Source organism: Pithys albifrons, chromosome Z (assembly GCF_047495875.1).
Source record: "Pithys albifrons albifrons isolate INPA30051 chromosome Z, PitAlb_v1, whole genome shotgun sequence".
Lineage (NCBI taxonomy): Eukaryota > Metazoa > Chordata > Aves > Passeriformes > Thamnophilidae > Pithys > Pithys albifrons.
Window position 1 is genome coordinate 34960110 of NC_092497.1, and position 22836 is coordinate 34982945.

At 41.6% G+C, this 22836-nt stretch overlaps 1 protein-coding gene across 2 annotated transcripts in view; it reads left to right on the plus strand.

The window, feature by feature from the left end:
- Window positions 1-22486, plus strand: part of APBA1 (amyloid beta precursor protein binding family A member 1) — an 81956-nt gene extending 59470 nt beyond the window's left edge. For both annotated transcript variants that reach the window (XM_071580013.1, XM_071580014.1), the window contains 6 exons: window positions 233-418; window positions 3711-3890; window positions 4682-4894; window positions 15954-16073; window positions 16660-16800; window positions 18190-22486. In XM_071580013.1, coding sequence (XP_071436114.1) covers window positions 233-418; window positions 3711-3890; window positions 4682-4894; window positions 15954-16073; window positions 16660-16800; window positions 18190-18261 — 912 coding nt within the window. In that variant the 3' untranslated portion in view covers window positions 18262-22486. The remainder of the gene's footprint in view (window positions 1-232; window positions 419-3710; window positions 3891-4681; window positions 4895-15953; window positions 16074-16659; window positions 16801-18189) is intronic.
- The last annotated feature ends 350 nt before the right edge of the window (window positions 22487-22836 follow it).

Sequence of the window (22836 nt, forward strand, 5' to 3'; positions counted from 1 at the left end):
GAGGTCTTTATGTTCTTTTACACACAAGCATCCCTTTAGTATGTAAAATTTTCTATTTACTTTACTTTTCAAAACCGAAGCTCTTATTTCCTGTTGGCATCTCCTGCTGGCATGACAGGTATTACAGACTTAATTTAAGAAAGGTTTTATTGCTGTCTGTGTGTTTTCATCCTGGGTGTGCAGTAAGAACTTCACTGAAGCAGCTGCTTATGTTGGTTTTCTTATTTCCCAGGAAACCATGATGGATCATCCCCTGCGGACCATTTCTTACATTGCTGATATAGGAAATATAGTTGTTTTGATGGCTCGTAGGCGAATGCCACGCTCTAGCTCCCAGGATAATGTGGAAGCATCTCACCCTTCCCAAGACGGAAAGAGGCAGTACAAAATGATTTGCCATGTCTTTGAGTCTGAGGATGTAAGCAATTACTCTGTCTTGTCATTTTCTAGGGGTGGAAAAGTAAGCACGTTTCAGCAGCCTGAATTCCATTGTTACTGGTCCTGTTTGCTTTTTAACTGCAACTAGCATGTCATCCAAACACAGGAACCAGCCTTCTGTTTGTATGTTTGGACCCAACATTTTACTGAGGAATTGGTGTTTATAGAAATGCTTCCCTTTTTTAAGCTCCTTGAGTACCTTCCAGTAACAGTGAGACGACGATCCAGTTGCCACAGTCTACAGCTCAGATTCTGCGTGAGAGCGAATGTCTTTCAGGAATGCTTATTTTCCTAGGAAAGTTCTAATCCCAAGTCTTGCATTGAGGATCAGTCACTGATACATACTAGAAAGATGATTTTTCTTTTCCAGGAGGCTGGTTGTGGGGGTAGTTGTTTTCATCATGTCAAAAAGCCAGAAAATAGAGTTGGTAATTTCAGCAATCCTGAAGTGTGCTGATGTACTGAACAGAGACAAAGATTTTAGTCTATGGCACAGGTTACTAAATTACCTTATGTAGGATTTGATATTCTGTCTTCATAATCGATGTGCAGAACTCACTGATTTTATGCTTTTTTTAAGCTCAGTAACAAAAAGGTAAAGTCAAACATATCAGATTGAAGTAGCTAGATACTTAGTTGTCAGGATCATAATCAGATTAGCTGTAATTGTTTGGGAAAATAAAAAAGTCTCAGTTCTGAGTCTCCCAAATATCAGAGTATTACTTAAGAGAAGTAAGGTGAAAATATGCGTTTCTTATGAAGTACTGTTATGTTTTCCAATCTACAGTGTATCAGCAAGGACTTGAAGATGGGAAGATTTTTTGAATAAGCAGCTGATTTTATGTAGTGATGAATCTGTTCTAAACCCATGTCTGAATAAATTATCTGGTTTCAGATGAATGTACATACATGACCCCAAAGCTGAAATTAAAACGTAAGGATGAAAACACTCATCCAAAGTAATCCTGGATCAAAATTATGACAGAATATAAAAAAGTGTGGATTTTTTTTTTCCCCCAAAATAACATGTAAACCAGTTTGCAAAGCCTTTCAAGAATCTCGTGTGAAATAAAGAGAGTAACGAAGGTATTTTTTTGCTTAATATCATTTGATAGGCTGCCGGCTTTGAGGCTGTTATTGTATTTCTAGTCACTAGTTTTGACACTGCCTGCTGTCTTACTGGCCAGTTGAAAAAAACAAACCCCAAACTGTTGGATGCCAGAGGCTGGGGCCTGTTTTTCTTCAGCATGCAGTGGTCTGATTCCTGGATGATCCAAACTTTACTTTGGCTAGCTGGAATCTATGCTTCTCTATGCTTGTTTGGATCAGCCCATATTTGTGTCAGACATGATCCTCTCTGTGCCACTAGATGTTGACCTACATCTAGTACATGCCTGTAGATCCAATAAAAGCATTACTCATTGTTGTTGCAATATCCTGAGAAATTGCAGATTGTACCAGCTCTCCTTAGTCATGGTATGTAGTTCACAGACAGCCTGGAAATTTTTTGCAAATACCCAAGTGACTAACAGAATGGAAGCATTTTAGCACCTTGTTAACAGCAAGGAAATGGCTTCAAAAATCTTATACATCCAGTGAAATAATGCAGCCTGTTTATATTATAAAACTTGTCTTTTCTTCTTCCGGGACTGCTGTGTATTTGGAAGAATTTACACAGTGAGTGAGCAAGAAGCTGTAAGCCTGCAAGTGGGTGTTGACCAGAATATGTCTCTGCTGGATTGCATCTTTGTCTAAGGAGGACAGCACCAGATTTTCAACTATGTTTAGAGCTGTATCTTCAAATGAGCTGAATCCCAGAGATGTGTCTAAATGCTGGGTGCTGATGTCTTCTTGGAGTGAAGATATATGTGTATGAATTTTAAGTCTCCACTTATCTCGTCACTTGAGTTATGGAGCTGTGGAAGTATAGTTTTCCCATTTTCTTGGTTTTTTTTGCTATCAAAACCAGGTTGATCTTAGCTTTGGTAATATACTGCCAGTCAACATATTGGTCTTTTCAGCACCAGCAATCATGCTGTTATCAGCAGGTTTAATGCTAGTTTGAGTTGTTTTAGATACAATCAAATTTTTATTTTAGGTTGGGAAACCTTTCCTTCATTTGGGATCAAACTGGCCTTTAAATATAGCCAGTAGACTGTGTAAGAGTCCAGCTGTGCAGTATTCATTCATCACCAGCGCTTTGCCAGACCAACCTTGTCAGCTGTGGAGCTCTCTCCTTCTCTTCCCTCCTTTTGCCACAGCCAGAACTGTGTTTGAGTGCACATTGGGGCCACCTCCTGTGCACTACACTGTGCTTACTGCACGTACCGCTTCACTTACACACAGCAGTGCTATACACCATACCGCGCTGATTTCCTCTCCTGTCCATTACCTGCCCAACCATGATGACTGTCTCAAAGGCAGGTGTCCCATTGGTCTGCTGTCTCCACCTGCATCCCCACTTTTCTTGGCACAGAGCTTTCCCCATGTTTGCCTGATGCCCAGTTTCTCTGCCAGGGCTGCAGGTGTAAAACAGCTCATGGTGAGAGCAATGCAGTGTAGCAAGTGGCATGTTTCGTGGCTTTTGCTGCAAGAGAGTGCCTACAAAGGACAGGATAAGCAGGAAATGAGGCAGAGAACTGTCAGAATCATGGGAGTTTGAAGAAATGAAACAAGAATTGTAAGGGACAGAGGCTGAAGGAGGTAGCAGCATGAAGAAGGAGAGGCATGTGACGGTTTTCTGCTGCCCTTGTTTTGTCTGAAACTGAGATAGGAGCAGTCAATATCAATGTGATTTTTCTAAAGGACAGCAAGAAAAGTTGGCAATACCCTCTTAAATGTAGTTGTATGTTTGCTAGTAGACATTTTCGGTTTTGCTTCTGGTTTGTCAGAGAATGGATTTGCCCCTGCTGGAAGGGAGAGCCATCTGGGTGCTGCTTGTGTAGGTAGGAAGAATTGTAGGTGCAAGCCACAGTCCTTGCAGTGGCTATACCTTTACACTAATATTGGCTGGTTTTACCTATGAAAGGATGGCTTTATTTCTCATTTATTATTGCTTACCTAGCTGGATTCATGACAGAGGTGAATGTGTTGACATTTTATGAGTCTGTCAGATTGATTTGTAATGCACAAATATTTTTAGACTGGATGGCAGTAACCTGTAGGTTCATCAACTTGATCCATTTTACTGTGTGATTGTAACAGAGAAAGTGTCAGTGGACATAACCATCAGCATATTTCATTTTTTCCATTTTTCTTCTCTTCTGCTACAGGCACAGCTGATTGCACAGTCCATAGGTCAAGCATTTAGTGTGGCCTACCAAGAATTTCTGAGGGCAAATGGAATCAACCCAGAAGACCTTAGCCAGAAGGAATATAGCGACTTGCTCAATACCCAAGACATGTACAATGATGACCTGATTCATTTCTCCAAGTCTGAAAATTGCAAAGATGTATGTTTCCTTTTTTTTTTCCAAAACAGTATTAAGCTGCTCTGTATAATTTGCAGGCCTGTGTTGGCAAAAATCAAAGAACCTCTAATACCTACCATAAATTAGCTCACTTAGTCTAGCATGTCCTCCCTAATAGGCCTCCCTGTCATCAGTTCTGTTTCAAAGGCAAAAGTGAACCCAAAATTCATCAGCATTGAAATGATTTACCATCTGTTGTCATTCTTTTACCAAAAATTTTCAGACATATTTGAAAGTAAATTTAAAACAGATTAAGACAATTTAAAAGATTACAGTAAACAATATAAAATTTATAGAAGCATGGGTGTTTGTGAAAGTGGGTGATTCAAAATTTTAAATAGTTGTATGTGACAGAAGGCTTTGCAGCTTTCTTAATAAAGATGAACCAGTGCACCACTGGAACACACAGGTTATGGTTTTCCAATTCACAGTCATAAACTCTTGCAATCCCTTTCTGTTTAGCAGTGTCCACCAAGGCTCATGGCACCAGGGTTTTTTCCACTCCCATCTCCTCTGCTCATGTAAAAAGTGGCTCGTGAGGGGTGCTTTGCACTAAGTAAAATCTGTATTGTTTAGTGCTACTCATTTAATGTTTGAATACAAATGAAATGTGGTAAAATGTGTACCCTATTTCATTTTTCCTTTGAATTAGGAAAGCAGGTTGCAAATACAATGGTGCGTCTTTGTTGGTTTTGTGAATACTTGAAGGGGTGTGACGCTGGTTCCATGGGTGTAAAAAAAAGTCTTTTTTAAACAATTTTCTCATTGTACAGGTTTACATTGAAAAGCAAAAGGGAGAAATCCTGGGTGTGGTGATTGTAGAGTCTGGCTGGGGATCCATTTTGCCTACAGTTATCATAGCCAACATGATGCATGGAGGACCAGCAGAGAAGTCTGGGAAGCTGAACATAGGGGACCAGATTATGTCAATCAATGGGACCAGTTTGGTTGGTTTACCACTCTCAACATGTCAGAGCATTATAAAGGTAGGGAAAATGTTTCTGGAAGCTACACATTTTAATAGGAGAGCAGTAAGTATTGAACTCTTAAATAAATTCTTATTAAATGTTTGCATAGTACTTTCCATTTCATGATTTTTAAAGTACAGTGTGAATTATGCTACACCAGTTTTTTGCCTCCACACAGAACCTCAGAACGGGTGAGTTTCCAAGGGGCTGCTGTAGGTCATCTAGTCAAATTTCCCTGCTCCAGGAGCATTCCTGAGAACATGTTACTCACAATTGTGTATTAGTGGCTTTTGAATATCTCCAGAGAAAGAGACTCCAAACCCTCTCTTGAAATCTATTCCAGTGCTCAGTCACCCTCACAGTAAAGAAATTCTTCCTCATGTTCAGGTGGAATTTCCTGTGTTCTAGTTTCTACCCTTTGCATCTCATTCTATTCCTCTGCATTGTCAAGAAGAGCCTGACTGTGTTCTCTTGACACTCTCCCTTCAAATACTTACATACATTGATGATATCCTCCCTCAGTCATCTCTTTCTGAGGTTGAACAAGCCCAGCTCCCGCAGACTTTCATAGAATCATAGAATTGTTTAGGTTGGAAAAGACCTCTCAGATCATTGAGTCCAACTGTTGACCATTCCTTCATAAATGAGTAGCTAACAGGCTCCTAATTATCTTTGTAGCCCTCAACAGGACTCGCGCCAGGAACTCCTTCATCTAAGCCTAAAACTGGAAACATCACTCCAGATGTGACCTCAGCAGGGCTGAGCAGAGGGGCAGGATCACTTCCCTCGACCTTTTGGCAGTGCTCTTCCTAATGCACCCCAGAATACTACTGGCATTCCTGGCTACAAGGGCACACAGCTTGCTTATGGACAACTTTTTGTCCCCCAGGTCCCCCAGGTCCTTCTTCACAGGGCTGCTTTCCAGCAAGTTGGGCCCCAGTCTGTGCTTGTGCCTGGGGTTATTCCTTCCCTGGTGCAGGACCCTGCATTTGCCCTTGTTGCATGTCAGAAAGTTCCTCTCTGACCATCTCTCCAGCCTGGCAAAGTCCTTCCGAACAGTTGCACAGCACTTGGGGTATTGGTTGCTCCTCCCACCTTTGTGTCATCAGTGAACTTCCTCGGGAGGCACTCCATCCCTGATGATAAGTTAAATAATGCTGGGACAAGAACAGAATCTTTAGGGACACTACTAGCTACAGGCCTCCAACTAGACCCTGTGTCACTGATTTCAGCCCTCTGAGATCTGCCATTCATCCAAGTCTCAATCCACCTCACTATCCCCTCACACAGTTTGCAATTTCTGAGCTTGACTATAAGGATATAATGGGAGACAGCATCAAAAGTCTTGATGAAGTCTAGGTAGACAACATCCAGTGCTCTTCCAGAAGGTGCGTTGTGCTATTTACTTGCATAGACAAGAGCTCAGTGTTTTGTTCAGAAGGAAGGGAAGGTATTACCAGATATACACTTGAAATTTTATGTGGCAAATGGAGACACAGATGCTTAATGTTGTCCTAGGCCATATTAGCTGTTAAATGTCTCTTAATGTCTGGATGAAATAGAATTGATATGTTTTGGTTTTTATACCTGTTTTTGAAACTTAAAACTTTTAAACAAAGACAAACCCTCTTTGTGGAATCCTTGCTCAAGTTATTTGAATGTGTGGTGAGTCTCTTCACTTGGTGAAAAGGGATATTTTAATTAGAAAATATTTCTTCTATTTGTCAGAAAAGTATGTGACTGCAAAGAGCATGCAGGTCATCTGGAACTGAGCAGTGTCTTGGGTAGCTGTAGTATATAAGGCAATAAGTATTTGAACATCAGAGTTTAAAGGACTGGAAAGATTCATCACTAGGGAGTGTTTGAGATGAAGCTGTATGAAATTATTTATTGAAATTATCCCACAGGCTCTGCCAATTATCACATGTAGACATGTAATGTAATACTGGTAGTACAGCACACAGACAGCCTGCTCTTATTTTTAGGAATACACCTGTTACACTTATTTAGGCAACTTTCTGGTAATAAGTTATATTATGTACCTTTATTTTGCATTTTTTAAAGTTCTAAAATAAATTTTCCATTTACAAGTTCAACTTGCCAAGTGAAAACAAATGCACGAAGTAAATAATTTTTTTTTCTCTATGGATTACCTCAATACTGCTTGAACTAAGATGTTTGCTATAAAGACTTCCAATTCTGGTTTCCCAAAATGTTAATACTGAGTTCTGATGAGTAATAGACGTGTAAGTCACTGAACTACCCATTTTAGATTCACTGAGTAGAAATGATAGCCTGAAGGTGTGACATACTGAAAACATGATGAGAACAATCTTACGTTTGTAAATGAAGGAAGAAAAAAATCATAATAAATATCTTTGTAGCAGCTTCAGTGGAACAAAACTGCCTGCAAATTTAGGCTCTTCATGATAGCCGTACTTGTTTCCTATCCCACATCAGTTTTATTTCTAAAACTGTGATGAGTTACACTTCCCTTTTTCAGCTGTGCTCATCAGTACTTTCTCAATACGGAAACAACCAGCTCTGTTGTTTCCAGCTTCCGCAGACCTTTCTCTTCCTCACTGAAACATGCTGCAGTTTCCATAGGAACTGCTAGCCATTTATTTTGTCTTCCTAAAGAGAAGATAATCTGTATGTTTGCAGATCTTCATAACCACACATCTGGAGCTGTTCATATAGCAAATCTGGAAACAGGTATATATGAAAGAAATACATATATATGAATAATCTAGGCATGCATTTAAATGGGACAGAAAAAATTCAGATTTCAGATTTCTTTAGTGTGCTATAGGGACTCCTATGAAAAGATGATCATAGAATCAGCTAGGTTGGAAAAGGCCCCTGACATCATCAAGTCCTACCAGTGTTAGTAGACCATGGCACTAAGTGCCACATCCAGTCTTGCCTTAAAAACCTCCAGGATCGGTGAATCCACCACCTCTCTGGGCAGGCCATTCTAATGCCTGACCACCCATTCTGTAAAGAATTTCTTTCTAATATCCAACCTAAACCTCCCCTGGCAGAGCTTAAGCTCATGCCCTCTTGTCCTACTGCTGGTTGCCTGAGAGAGGAGCAACCTGGCTACAGCCTCCTTTCAGGTAGTTGGAGAGAATGATTAGGTCTCCCCTGAGCCTCTTTTTCTCCAAGCTAAATAACCCCAGGTCGCTCAGCCTTTCCTCATAGCACTTGTGCTCAAGTCCTTTCACCAGCCTCATTGGTCTTCTCTGGACTTGCTCCAGGACCTCAATATCTTTCCTAAACTCAGGGGCCCAGAACTGAACACAATACCCAAGGTATGGCCTCACCAGTGCTGAGTACAGGGAAAGAATCATTTCCCTTGTCCTACTGGCCACACTATTCTTGATACAGGCGAGGATCCCATTGGCCTTCTTGGCCACCTGGGCTCATGTTGAGCTTCCTGTCAATCAGAACTCCCAGGTCCCTCCCTGCCTGGCTGCTCTCCAGCCACTCTGTGCCCAGCCTGTAACGCTGCAGGAGGTTGTTGTGGCCAAAGTGCAGGACCCGGCACTTGGTCTTATTGAACTTCATCCCATTGGAATCAGCCCATCTCTCCAGTCTATCCAGGTCCCTCTGTAGAGCCTTCTTGGCTTCCAGCAAGTCGACACTCCCTTCCAGCCTGGTGTCATCAGAAAATTTGCTGACGATGGTCTCAATCCTCTCATCTAAATCATCCATAAAGATGTTAAACAGGACTGGACCAAACACTGATCCCTGGGGGACACCACTGGTGACCGGCCGCCAGCTGGATGCAGCACCGCTCACCAGAACTCTCTGGGTATAGGTTTAAAAAAGAAAAGGGTCTTTTCTGTGCGGCGTGGAGGGAAAGGGAGAAGGGTTTCCCTGCTATCCCCTTTATTCCACGGGGGCAGAGAAGGGAGGGAGAGACAAGAGTTCCAGGCAGTTGCAAGGAAGAGAATCATCTGTTTATTCATAAAACCACGAGGTAATGTCCAGTTCTGGGGGCAGTTCCCAGGTTTGGCAGGATTGGGTGAAAACTGAGGAAAAGACAGGGTCAAAGGTTCATTAACCAATAGAACTGGGACAGGGGCAGGGCTGGCTGGGGCCCTGGCCTGCCCCCCACCCCCCATCCCCCCTTCTCCCCTCTCCCAGCCACTGGGGATAACAGAACAGAAAGGGGAGAAGGGCCAAGGAGCCCTCACCAGAGCACCTGGGTGGGGACGAACACTGCCCAATAGCTGGCCCATCAACAGAACAAAAGGCCACTGGGCGACACAAAGAGAACTGGCAGGGTGTGGACAACGTCCCATCACAAACGCAGGCAGGGTAACAGAACCAGAAATTGCTTTTTAAAACTTCAACTGAGTTTCTGAGTTTAAGTTGTTTGTCCAGTGCTGGTTTTGGAATTCATTTCAGCATCTTCCTACATCTGGGCCCGGCCCTCCAGCAGAGAGTGCCTCCTCTTAACCCAGGAGAGAGTGCCTCTGTCCAAGCTGTGGGCTGCCAGCTTTTCTGGGAGCATTTTATGCAAGACAGTGTCAAAGGCTTTGCTGAAGTCCAGAGAGACACATCCACAGCCTTTCCCTCATCCACCAGGTGCATCACCTGATCATAAAGGGAGATCAAGTTGGTCAGACAGGACCTACCCCTCCTAAACCCATGCTAGCTGGGTCTGATCCCTTGTCCATCCTGTAGATGCTATGTGATCGCAATCACGATGATCTGCTCCATAACCTTGCCAGGCACGGAGGTCAGGCCCTTTTTGTGCATCATTGTGACATTTGCCAACTCCAAATCATCTGGGACCTCTCCAGAGAGCCAGGACTGTTGGTAGATGAAGGAGAGTGGCTTGGTGATCTCCTCCGCCAGCTCCCTCATCACCCTGGGATGGATCCTGTCTGGTCTCGTAGACTTGTGAGGAGCAGGTCTGTAACTGTTCCCTCCTGGATTACAAGGGGACTATTCCTCTTCTTATGTCTGTCTACAAGCTCCAGAAGCTCAGTTGTCCTGAGGACAACCTGTCTTACTGTTCAAAACTGAGGCAATGATGGTAAATACCTCAGCCTTTTCCTCATCTTTGATAGTTAACTGTGTTCCCCCCCATGTCCAATAAAGAATGGAGATTTTCTTTGCCCCTCGTTTTTCTATCGATGTATCTGTAGAAAGAATTTTTGCTAACAGAAGTGACAAGTCTGAGTTCAAATTGTACCTTTGTCTCTAATTTTCTTTCTACATGACCTAACTACATTCCTAAGTATCTCTTCATCAGTAGTCTGCCCTTTTTTCCATAGTCATTAAGCTACGTTTTTTTCCTAATTTCCTTCAAAATCTCCCTGTTCAGCCATGCCAGTTGTCTTCCCCTCCAGCTTGCCTTTTGGCACGCTGGGACAGCCTGTTCCTGCACACTCAAGATTTCCTTCTTGAAGCACGTCCATCACTTCTAGGCCCCTTTGTTTTCAAGGGCTGTTTCCCAGGGTATGCTCTGAACCAGTCTTCTGGATAGGCTCAAATCTGCCTTACAGAAGTCCAGGGAGGAAGGGCTATTGATAGCCCTCCTTGCATCCCTGAGTATTGAAAACTCTGTTATTTCATGATCCCTGTGCCCCAGATGGCCTCTGACCACCATATCTCCCAGTAGCCCCTCTCTGTTTGTGAACAGAAGGTCTAGTGGGGCCCCACCTCTGGTAGGTTCATTTTCCACCTGAAGCAGGAAATGATCCTCTATACACTCCAGGAATCTCCTAGACTGCCTCTTCTCTGCTATATTGAGCTCTCAGCAGACATCAGACAAGTTAAAGTCACCCACAAGAACAAGGACAGGCGATTTTGAGACATCTGCCACCTGCTTGTACAATAATTCATCACCCTTAACATCTTAGTTGAGTGGTCTATAATAGACTCCCACCAGGATGTCAGCCTTGTTGGCCTTCCCCCTGATTCTGGTCCTCAGGCACTCAACCTTATTGTTACTGACCTTGAGTTCTACAGAGGCAAGAGACTCTCTCACATATATTGTGATATTATGATGATAATATGATTTGGTTTAGCCAAAACTACCACATAATATTATGTGGATAAACATATCTCACAAGGACTTCAGTCAGGATAATTACAGTGTTATGGATTTAGGCTCTGCTACTAATTAACCATAAATCAAATGCAAACTGACAAGAGTTTAGAAGGAGCTATCCATATGTTGTGGCTATTCTTTAATAGCTTTATGCTACTTGTATGTTTTTCAGAAGCATCTGGTGCTGGCCACTATCAGAAGGATACTCAAGGACTAGATAAATAAAATTGGTCAAAATACACAATTGTTTTTCTACTGATAAGTTTATTTTACCAGTCTGCATGATACTGAAAATTAGCCACTTATGAAATACATGTACTTTCTGTAAAATTAGAAAAAATTTTGTTAGGGATTGCATTACCTTTTTTTTTTGCCAAGGAATACATATAAATAACTCGCATATTTGTCAGGGAAGTAAGAGCACAATGATACCAAATCTGTTGAGGGCAAGTGTTGGGAGAAAAGGGGTTAAAAGCAGAAAAATGGCAAGGAGGATGGTAAATATGCTCAAGTGACCTTGCAGCTGGAAATGCCGACCTCTGAAAAATAAGTGTGGGAAACCCCATCTATTATAGCTACTGCTAATTGTCCTCTGTCAGTTTTGAGAAGTAGAATCTCTGTGTAGGATATTGTAGGTGTTTACAGAGACTTGGAGGCACTCTCAGGGATGTGCTTGAGCTGCTTGTCTTAGGAAAGAGATCAAAACTCAGAGATCCTAAAGAGCACAAGGGATAACACAGCCTGGGCCTTTGATAAATTGCTTCAAACAGCAGGCCAGCTGCCTGTCTGGATGGGCTGAGAATGAGCAGGTACTGGAATTGACAGGTGGTGAATTAAGTGAGGAGAAATTTGCTGTATTTTTTATTAAGCATTTCATTCTTCATGTCAGTTTTGTTTGTGTATGGATTTATGGCTAATATTTTATGTGAATGAAGCATTTCAAAAAACTCTCTTAACAATCTTCAAGAGCTCTGAATACTTGCAGGTGTATAAGGGATCAGATTGCAGTTATCTGTGTTGTAATATATTTGTGTTTTCAGGGAGCCATATGATCATGGACTCTTTAGGGCTGGCAGTAACACCTGTACCCAGTCTAGACCAACAGTTTTGTTCAAGGTAGAGCATGCTTCTTAGGGATTCCCTCCAGGACTGGATACTCCACAACCTCTCTGGGTGTGCTGGTTTAAAGGTGAACCAGCAGGGGAAATGAACTCACCACGAGAGAGATTATAAGTCAGAGCTAAAATTTAATAATAATATTACAATAGCAACACTGACACACAAGGGAAATTGCTTTCAACTCACAAAATCCCAGCAGTATAACCCAGTGTCCTGGGGCACAAACCCAAGGGGGTTTGTTTGCCCTTGTGCTGAGACCCCTGTGGTTCCCCCAAGTCCAGAGCAAAAGGAAAAGAAAAACCTGTTGGTGCAGGCGAGGGCTGTGGTCTGGGCGAGAGCGGTGATCTCCTCCTGTCAAGGTCCTGCTGCTGCTCTGGATCCAACGAGAAGTTCCCGAGGTCTTCTTACCCACCACTTATGTACCCTCAGGGAGCACTCAGTCCCTCCCCCTGGGCGGGGACTCACACAATGGGTGATTAACTCTGGGAGCCAGGGGGTGTTGAGCTGTTGATGGCCCATTAGCAGCTCCGCCCCCTCAGGCTGGGTGTGAAGGTGATAATGGCTCCCTGGGCAGCTGCTGCTAATGGCCCATTGACCTTGGGGAATGAATAGAGGGGGTAGAATGCACAGCTTTGATCACCCCCACACAGGGTTAGCTGGTCCCTCCTGCTGAACTAGGACACTGGGTAATCTGTTTTAGTGCTTTACCACCCTCTCAGTAAAAACAAATTTTTCTCCTTAAATTTTTTTCTGGTAGGAAGGAGTCCATGATGAATGTGATAGAACTCATTTAGAAGGGAGGAAGAATACTTGCAATATATCAAGCTCTGTCTTGGGGTGGATGATGAGTGAGTAGAGAGCTTATAGGTTAGGATAAAGGGCAGACTAGTAAGGGTGACAGTGTTGTGGGTGTTTGGTACAGTCTTGATTGGAAATAGGTAGTGGATGAAGCCTTCTATAGGCAGCTCAAAGCAGCCTCAAGGTCACAGGCATTGGTTCTTGTAGAAGACTTTAACTACTTTGACATCTGCTGCAGAAGCTACACAGTGAAGCACAAACAGTCCAAGAGGTCTTGGAAAGCATTGATGACAACTTCCTGTCACAAGCAGTGGAGCATCCCACAAGGAGTGTTGTGCTGCTCAACATTACCCTTGCAAGCAGAAAAGGCCTTGTTGGAGATGTGAAGACTGAGGGCAGCCCTGGCTGTAGTGCCCATAAGCATGTAAGAGTGTAACCATGGACTTCAGGAGAGCTAACTTGAGCCTCTTTAGAGATCTTCTTGGAAGAATCTGCTGGGAAGTGGTCCTGCAGAGAAGAGAAGTCCAAGAGAGTTGATTGAAATTCAAGGATCACTTCCTCCTGGCTCAAGAACCCTGCATCCCAATGAGCAAGAAGTCATGCAAAGGGGGCAAGAGACCTGTATGGATCAATGAAGAACTCCTGTCATTAGTCAAGCACAAGCAGGAGGTAAAAGGGAGATGGAAGCAGGCTCAGGCCACTTGGAATGAATATAGAGAGATTATCAGAGTAATTAGAAATGAAACAGGAAAGGCACAGGCTCATCTGGAATTAGATTTTGCGAAGGGTATCAAGGACAACAAGAAGGACTGCTTCAAATACATCAGTTAGAAAAGGAAAGCAAGGGATAATGTGGGCCTTTTAGGAATGGAGGGGACACCCTGGTACCAGATGACACAGAAAAGCTAGAGGTACTGAAAACCTTTCAGTTGGTCTAGACTATCAAGCCCTCAGGAACCTCTGACCCAGGAGACCAGGGTGAAAGAATGTTGGAAGGCAGACTTTCCCCTGGTCAAAGAGGGGATTGGGTTAGAGATCACCCAGGCAAACTGGAAATCCACAAGTCCATGGACCCTGACAGAATATATCCATGAGAGCTGAGAGAGATGGCAGACATCACAGTGCAGCTGCTTACTGTCTTATTTGTAAGGTCTTGGCAATCAAGAGAGGTGCGTGAGGATGGGAAGAAAGGAAATGGCACCAAGGTCTTCAAAAAGGGTAAGGAGGCTGAGAGAACCGCCAGCCAGTCGATCTCACTTCCACCCTGGAAAGGTGACGGAGTGCCAAATTCTGAAGTCCAACTCTGTCCACATGGATGACAAGGTGATCAGGAGTGGTCAGCATGGATTCGCTAGAGGTAAATCATGCTTAACCAAACTGTTTCGTCTTCTATGACAAAACAACTACCTGGATGGAGGAGGAAAAAGCAGTGAATATTGAGTACTTTGACTACGGCAAGGATCTTGGCATTGTCTCTCACAGCATCCTCGCAGGCAAACTCAGAAACTGTGGACTGGATGAGGGGATGGTGACATGGATGGAGAACTGGATGAATGGCAGATACCAGAGGGTGATAATCAGTGGCAGAGGGTCTTTCTGGAGGCCTGTCACTAGTGATGTCCCCCAAGGTTCAATACTGGGCACAATATTGTTTGACTTACTCATCAGTGACTTGGATGAAGGAGCGAGTGCCTTCTCAGCAAGTTCACTGATGACACAAAGCTGTGAGGAGCAGCCAATACCCCCAAGTGCTGTACAACTGTTCAGAAGAACCTTAGGACCTTGATAGACTGTAGAAATAGGCAGAGAGGAACTTTCAGAAGTTCAACAAAGGCAAATGCAGGGTCCTGCATCAGGGGAGGAATTACCCCAGGCACCAGCACAGGCTGGGGGCCAACTTGCTCTGAGAGAAGGCCTTGGACAATAAACAGTAAACTGAGCCAACAGTGTGTCCTTGTGGCCAAGCTGGCGAAAGATATCCTGGGATGTATTTAGAAGAACATTTCCAGCAAGTCCCACTGACATTGCATCTGGAGTTCTGTGTCCAGATCTAGACACCTCAGTACAAGAGAGACATAGAACTCCTTGAACGAGTCCAACAAAGGGCAACAAAGGTGATTAAGGGACTGGAGCATCTCTCATAGGAGGTAAGACTGAGAGAGTTGGTCCTGTTCAGCCTCAGGAAGAGACAAATGTGAGGGAATCTCATCAGTGTCCATGAGTACCTGAAGGAAAGGTGTCAGGAGGATGGGGTCACAGAATCACAGATATTTTGAGCTGGAAGGGACCCACAAGGATCATTGAATCCAACTCTTGAATGAACGGCCCATACAGGGAACTGAACACATGACCTTGGCATTATTAGCACCAAGTTTTAACCAACTGAGCTAATCTCAGACTCTTCTTGGTGTTGCTGAGCAATAGGACAGGAGGCAACAGGTTGAAATTGAAACACGGAAAATTCCATGTGAACAAGAGGAAGAATTTGTGTAGGTGACCGCACACTGGAACAGATTGCCCAGAGAGGTGGAGACTCCCTCACTGGGGATACTCAAGAATTGTCTGGATGAAATCCTGTGCCATGTGCTCTGGGATGACCCTTCCTGAGCAGGGGTGTTGAACCAGGTGACCCGCTGTGGTCCCTTAGAGCCTTTCCCATTCTCTGATTGTGTGACTCATGGAAATTAGGACTGCTGCTTATACAAGGAGTGCTGCTGATTCAAGCAGGACCTGCTGTTTGCTTGACAGGATGTAGTATATTTCATTAGGGAAGCAACTTTTTTTGCAACTATCATAGCTACTTATTTAAATGTAATTGGATTTTTTTGTGAGTCGCAAAGGCCTGTTTAATATTCCTTTCATGGATAATTTCTGTTATCAAATTAAGAAATTGCCTACAGGAATCTAGTTTTCCTAAACCAACTGTGTCAGCTTCTTGGTGAGAAAAATTTGACATTTTATCACTTATTTCACTGAATATTCTGATGCTTGTTTCTGGAAATGTTTTAATATTTTTTTTTCACCTACAGTACTTATGTTAAATGTTTAACTCTCACTTTGCCCATGTTCTTTATGGTATTTTTTTTGCAGGGTTTGAAAAATCAGGCCCGTGTTAAGCTGAACATAGTTAGATGTCCGCCAGTAACCACAGTCTTGATCAGAAGACCAGACCTCAGATATCAGTTGGGTTTCAGTGTGCAGAATGGGATTGTAAGTAGCTTCCACACTTTCTAGTCAAGCTATTTTCTCCCTCATAGCAAGCAAGGATTTGCACATGTTAAGTCTAGGATATAAAAATTGAGTTGATAAGAGTTGTTTTTTTATTTGACACTACTTACTTCATAACTTTAGAGTCAGCCAAAGGAACAGAAAAGTTGTCTTAGCTTAAAAAACTATGTAACAGAGTCTGCTTTCAGCATGCATCATTCATGTCACTAACAAAGCCATTTTGTGATCTCAAAAGAAGAATCCTGTTTTTGATCCTCTTTTTCTTGTAAGGCATCTGCATCATGACCTCTTAAACTGAGGTCCTTCATACACTCATAAATTTCCAAACCACAAGACATGTAATGTCCAACATAGCTTTTTCTGACAATTTATTCTGCTCTTGGAAGAGAATATCCATTAGTTGCTTGTCACTAACAAATTTTACTTTGAGTCAGTGATTGATTACATTTTAGAATTTGCTGAGAGTCTCTATGTTTAAATTTTGATTTATAGCTTATAGGCAAAAATAGGTAATCAAAAGCCTGTGTTCTTTATCCAGCATATGATCAATTTATTCTTTCCCCTCCAGATCTGTAGCCTTATGAGAGGAGGCATAGCAGAGCGGGGTGGTGTGCGTGTTGGCCATCGGATCATTGAAATCAATGGACAAAGTGTTGTAGCAACACCCCATGAGAAAATTGTTCACATCCTCTCAAATGCTGTCGGTGAGGTAAGAACTGGCAGTGTCTCTAGGCAATATCAAATAGTTCATTGCTTTTACCAGTAACAACCAGTGGAAACCAGTAGCAAGTAGTGTCCTTCAAGGGACCATGTTGGGACAATATTTTGTAATATCTTCTTCAATGACAAAGACGGTGGGATTGAGTGGCACCCTCAGCAAATCTGAAGGTGACACCAAGCTCAGTGGTGCTTAAGAAAAGGGAGACCATTAGAAGGACCTGAACAGGCTAGAAAAGTGGCCCATGTGACCCTTGTGAAGTTTGGCAAGAGCAAGTGCAAGGTCCTGCATCTAGGTCTGGGCAATCTCCAACATCAGTAGACACTGGGGATAGCCTGGTATCAAAAGCAGTGTGGCCAGCAGGTTGAGGGAAGTGATTTTCCCTGTCTACTCTGCTCTTATGAGACCCCACCTGGAGTACTGATTCCCATTATGGGCTCTCCAGAACAAGAAAGACATGAATCTGCCTGAACAGGTCCGCAGGAAGGCCACAAAAATCATCAGAGGGCTGGAGCACGTCTTCTAGGAAAAAAAGCCTGAGAGAGTTTGGAATGTTCAACTGGGAGAAGAGAAGGCTGAAGGGAGACCTGGCAAAAGCCTTTCAATGTATAAAAGGGGCTTCTAGGAAAATGTAGAGACTCTTTTTCCAGTGTCTCCAGTGACAGAAAAATGAGCAATGGCTTAAACTGAAAGAGAGTATATTTAGATTGGACATAAGGAAGAAATCCTTCACTGTAAGGGTGGTGAGGCACTGGAACAGGTTGCCCAGAGAAGCTGTGGGTACCTCATCCCTGGAAGCGTTCAAGGCCAGGTTGGATGGAGCTCTGAAGCAATCAAGTCTAGTGAAAAATACCTGAGATTAGCTCAGTTGGTTAAAACTTGGTTGTAATAATGCCAAGGTCATGGGTTCAATCCCCCGTGTGGGCCCTTGACTTAAGAGTTGGACTCGATGATCCTTGTGGGTCCCTTCCAACTCAGAATAGTCTGTGATTCTGTGATTCTGTAATTAGTCTGTGTTTGCAACACAGCAGTTTGGACTAGATAATCTTCCAAGGTCTCTTCCAATTCAAACTGTGGCTCTACCTCTATTAGCCTGTTGCTAATCAAATCAAGAAGCAGAAGTGAGAGCAAGCCTGCACACTGTTTCTCTCAGTATTTGCCCATAATTCTCTTAAGTTTTAGAAGAACCCTTATCTGAAAATCTGAAGTGTCCAAAATATTAGATGCTTCATTGATACTAAACATAACCTGCAATACTTTAATAAGGGTATGAAAACTCAAGTTTTACCTTTCTTTTCTGTCCTGTATGACTTTAGCTTGTTCCCTCACCTGAGATATGCATGTTTAGGGACATCAATTAACTTGGCTTATTTCCTCTAGATTCATATGAAGACTATGCCAGCTGCCATGTACAGACTGTTGACTGCACAAGAACAACCAGTTTACATTTAAAGTTGGCACCTCACCGTCACAATGTGCATGGAAGATGTTTTTCCTCATTAGTGCTTGTCTCTCTAGTGCTGCATTTGTGTGTTTGCAGAGACATTTCTTTCTCCCTCCCCCCTTCACAGACACAAATACATTGTCATTCTCTCTTCCATCCCTTTTTCCTCTTCTCCCCTGTGTTTTCCTGTGTTTTGGAAGGGGACAAAGTATGTCTATGGAACTATTTTGTTGCACCTTTTTCCAAGTGAAACTTCATTTAGCTCCACATGCGAAACAGGAAAGTAACAGCAGCGTTGTTCACAGAGTATTCACAAATGGCTCAGTTTCCTGCTAGCGTAATCAATTTTATTTTTGTGGCTATAATTTAAAAAACTGAGTCAATTAAATGTTGTTGAATAAAAGATGTCTTTACCAAATAGATAAAAGTATAGGGTGCAAAGCATTCTGTTGGATATCCTGCATGTGACTTTGTTTTTCTTGTCGTATTTTCCCACAGGCGCTGAGCTCAGTATTAAAGGTTAATGTCTAGGGAAACGTAGAATACTAAAAGGATAGTTTTGCCCTCAGGAAGAATTGCCTGCTTATGAAGACTTAGTAAATGCTGTTGTTGCAAAATTATTTGTCCAAAAATATACCTTTTAATTCCCCTCTATCATCAGTTCTTCATGACAGTAGGACCCCAAAAGGTAATCTGTGAATTGCTGAAACATACTCGTATTACTTACATTAACAAATTTAGGAGGCATTTCTTTGCATCAGTCTCCCCTTCTCTGCACCCAGGTTTCTAACTCTTGTTTTATTTCTTTTTAAATGCAACGTGTCTTTTGTAGTCCCTGCCCAATTTTACAGGTTAAAGAAGTGGAGGGGAGGATCTTTAAATATTCACAAGAAAAATATTAAGGGGATTTCCTGAATAGCTACACTTTTTCTAGGCTCTTACTTCCAAATCTGGTGCACATAGCCATGTGTGCCAGTGTATATAGACATTTTTAAAATTGTGCTTGCTGTTTATGACATTTGAATATAAGAGATCTGCAGACTATTCCAAGTAATTTTGTTCTCTGAGCCAGTTTTAACACATATTTTTGTCCAAAGACCTAATTTTATTGACTTTTTCTTTAGTTCATGGTATAGATAATAGTGGAAAGGGTGAGGTGGGAATAAACTTATTTATTTTGCTATATAATTTAACTTGTGATTTTTTCCATATGTATGGCACTTAAAGGAGATATGTGTGTACTATATGCACTTGTATGAAGATGATAAACTGTAGGGATGTATGAAATTTAGTATTTGATTTACCTCTAAGTTGCATGCTAGAGACAAAAGGGGGAAAGGGCTGGGTTGGGTTCTTTGTTTCTTTTAAGAGGTAAAAAAAAAACAAAAAAAAAGGCAGCAGTGGCTTTTCTTCCTGGTGAGAGGAGAATTCTGCATTCTCTGTAGTTACTTTTTTCAGGACTGCATACTAGTGTTTATACTGAAGCTAAACATACATTTAGTCCAGGTTAGTATGTTGATTTCTTTTGAAGAAACAGTTCGTGCTGTGTTTTACTGAGATAGAAAGGCTCTGTGAGATGAGAAGGACAGACAACATAGCCACACACCACTTCTGCTTTGCAAATGTGGTGCTGTTCATAGTCACTTATTTCTCAGTTGTTGTGAGGTGAGCTGTGCAATGTGAGCTTTGTTTTCAGTCCAGTGATGATCCTAGACATTACTACACAGATTCACAGAGGTGGATGTTTGCATGTGCACACTTGGTGCAAACACTACCGAGAGCCATTTAGCAATCTTTCCAGAAGTCCATTTTTTGGCTTTCTCAAATCATGGATAACCATGGACTGATCAGAGTTAGGGGATAAAAATAGTATTTCAGTGGGAAGCAGATGTTTAAGGAAGATAATGAAGTGGTACATAAGCTACTGTAGTAAGTGAATATGTTTTATTGTTGAGACTAATGTATGATGACTTGATTTTACTGCATTTCTTGTTGTTATATAATTTAATACAAGGCTCCAGAATCAGATGTTGCACAAAAGAGTGGTGTTAGTGTTCCAGGTTAGTACTTAACTCTGCTACCTGACTGATGCAACAAGATAATTAATGACTTGTGAGTATATTGTTTAACTGTAGACATCTGGTTTATGATAATTTGAATTTTCTTTCCAGAACTTTCCGTATATATAGTAATATATGTAAATATGATATATAACCATGTACAACTTAGAATATTATATACAGTGCAGCTTTTCCATAAGTTGCCTCAGGAAACTTAGTGAACTCTTGAAGACAGAGTTACCATGATGCTGGTTCCTGCTATGTTTATGCCTGCCACTTCACTTGTTTCTGTGGTTCTGTCTAGCTCATGTGGTGAAGACTTTAACTCACTTCACTGGGAAACAATGAAGACTTGATGGTGCAAATGTATTTAAAGATGAAACAACTGCTTCTTTGAAAATTTTGCAGCCAGCTGTCTATGAAGTTAGTGGCACTTGAGTGCTTGAACAGTTTATGCTAAATTAAGCAAGTGAATGCTTGCAGGAACAGAGTTTAGCAAAAAATCTGTTTTTCCAATTACATTTTGTGTGTAAGATGTCTAAACTGGAAGGTCCATAGAGTGTGCACACTTCTGAGAACAGCCTTGTAAACAATCCCATTTTACCCCATAAATGGAGTTTCAAGAAAACAGAGCTCAAAAGGGAAATCTGGCTGTTCTCTAGAGTGTCGCAGTGGTTTGATAGATTAGATATGGGGATTTTTAACAGATTCAGAGGAACATTCCTTCAAAGGTTTACATTCCTTGTTCAGTGACAGACCTGAATTCTTTTTCTTTTATCCTTGCTGCTTTAGTCTAATTAACTCTTCAGTGTTTACATTAAGGATGAAACATCCCTTATATTTTTATTTTTGACAAATTACATGTTTGTTTTGAATCTTGTTTGAATTTGAGTCTCAATTGAGATTTCTCAGTTTGCTAGCTTTCCTTGTTTTCTAAACAAAATGTATTTCTGAAGACAACAATGTGGTTGAATCTCTTGTATATATTTAGCAGAGTACGTAGATTATGAAGTTGTACTATTGTTCTGTAAAGAGGGTGAATAGAAATTATTATAAAGCATTGGGAAAAGCATAGTATTGTATTTGTAACAATATTGTTCTTTGTAAACGTTTAATGATCTCTATATATAAATATAAATACATATATAAATATATGTGAGCCTGGAATGTTGATACTGCACATCTACTGAATGTAATTACTCTGATGTTTTCTGCCACATGTCTCTGACCTCGGTAATGAAGCTGCAGTAGTCTGATTTGGGTGGCAGGAGGGAGAAGACTGGGCTTTTTCCTTTGGATTGGACAGAGTGGGCATTTTCTGGCCAGTTATTTTGTTGTGATGTATTTACTGTGCAACATTCCTTTATTTAACAGAGCGCTAATGTCTGTAAGATTTGCAACAATAAACAACAAAACAAAAATACCTCAGACAAGGCTGAGAATTTGCTCATACTGACCTAGGGGCTGGTTTGCCAATGCTGAATGCATACATAATTGGAAGGAGTCTGAACTTCCCTTTTGCCACTTAGTCTGGAGTAGTTCTGTATATGTTTCTGCAGGTGTGAACCACTGCTGTTAACTTTAAAACAGTATTCTTTCCAGGTGATACTCCTAAATTAAGCTAATTCCTAAGCTAAGGCATCCCAGTTTTTACTGTATGAAATGTCACTCTGTTCGCATCTTAAAAAAATGTGTTTTTTCAAGATGCCTTTTATGTGACAGAAATACTATTCCTTTGACTGAATAACTTTAAATACACTTTTTTCATATATGGGGATAAAAATTCTGCACACTTAGTGTCTTCTGAAGCCACTGTTTTTCTTCGAATGTCATTAGCATGGTTTATTATTAAAGACCTAATACCATTTGAATAAATAAAAAGTAGAATTGCAATATGTCTGTCCTTAGATTTAATTCTGGAACAGCCTGTGCTAAGGTTAAAAATGTTTCTATAATGAGGGATTGGCTATGAAAAACATGATGGTATTTGAAAATCAACCAAAAAAGTCACAAAAGCAGCTTTTTGTGACTTCATAGGATTTTCTGTGGCTCGTAGGTTTGTCATAAGTCATAAGTACTTTGAAACATCAGAAATGAAAACATGCACCAACAGCTGATTCAGAAGATAACTAAACACAGGGCTTCAGCCTTGTAGTGGTTGTATTTCATGTCATGAACAAATATTGTCAACATCAGGGAAAGAAGTATTTCACCTTATTTGCTTAAGTGATAGATTGGAGAAATTATGAAGTCTCTGGTAAAGGGTGCAGCAGACAGGCTGAGCTTGCTTTCTGTGTTCCCCTGGGTGCCACCCTCCATACTTCTGTTTACCATTCTTGTTAGAGGTTTACATATCAATTTCTCTATTACAAACTTTTCTGCATTTCAGTGGATAAACCTAAGTCTTTACTTTAGCACTACAGGTACTTTTTTACAGGGGACATGTTTCTTGTGCTTACCTTCATTGTTCTACCAGTTTGGATCCACAGGGCAGACAAACAGGCTCCACTTTGGTTCTAGCAC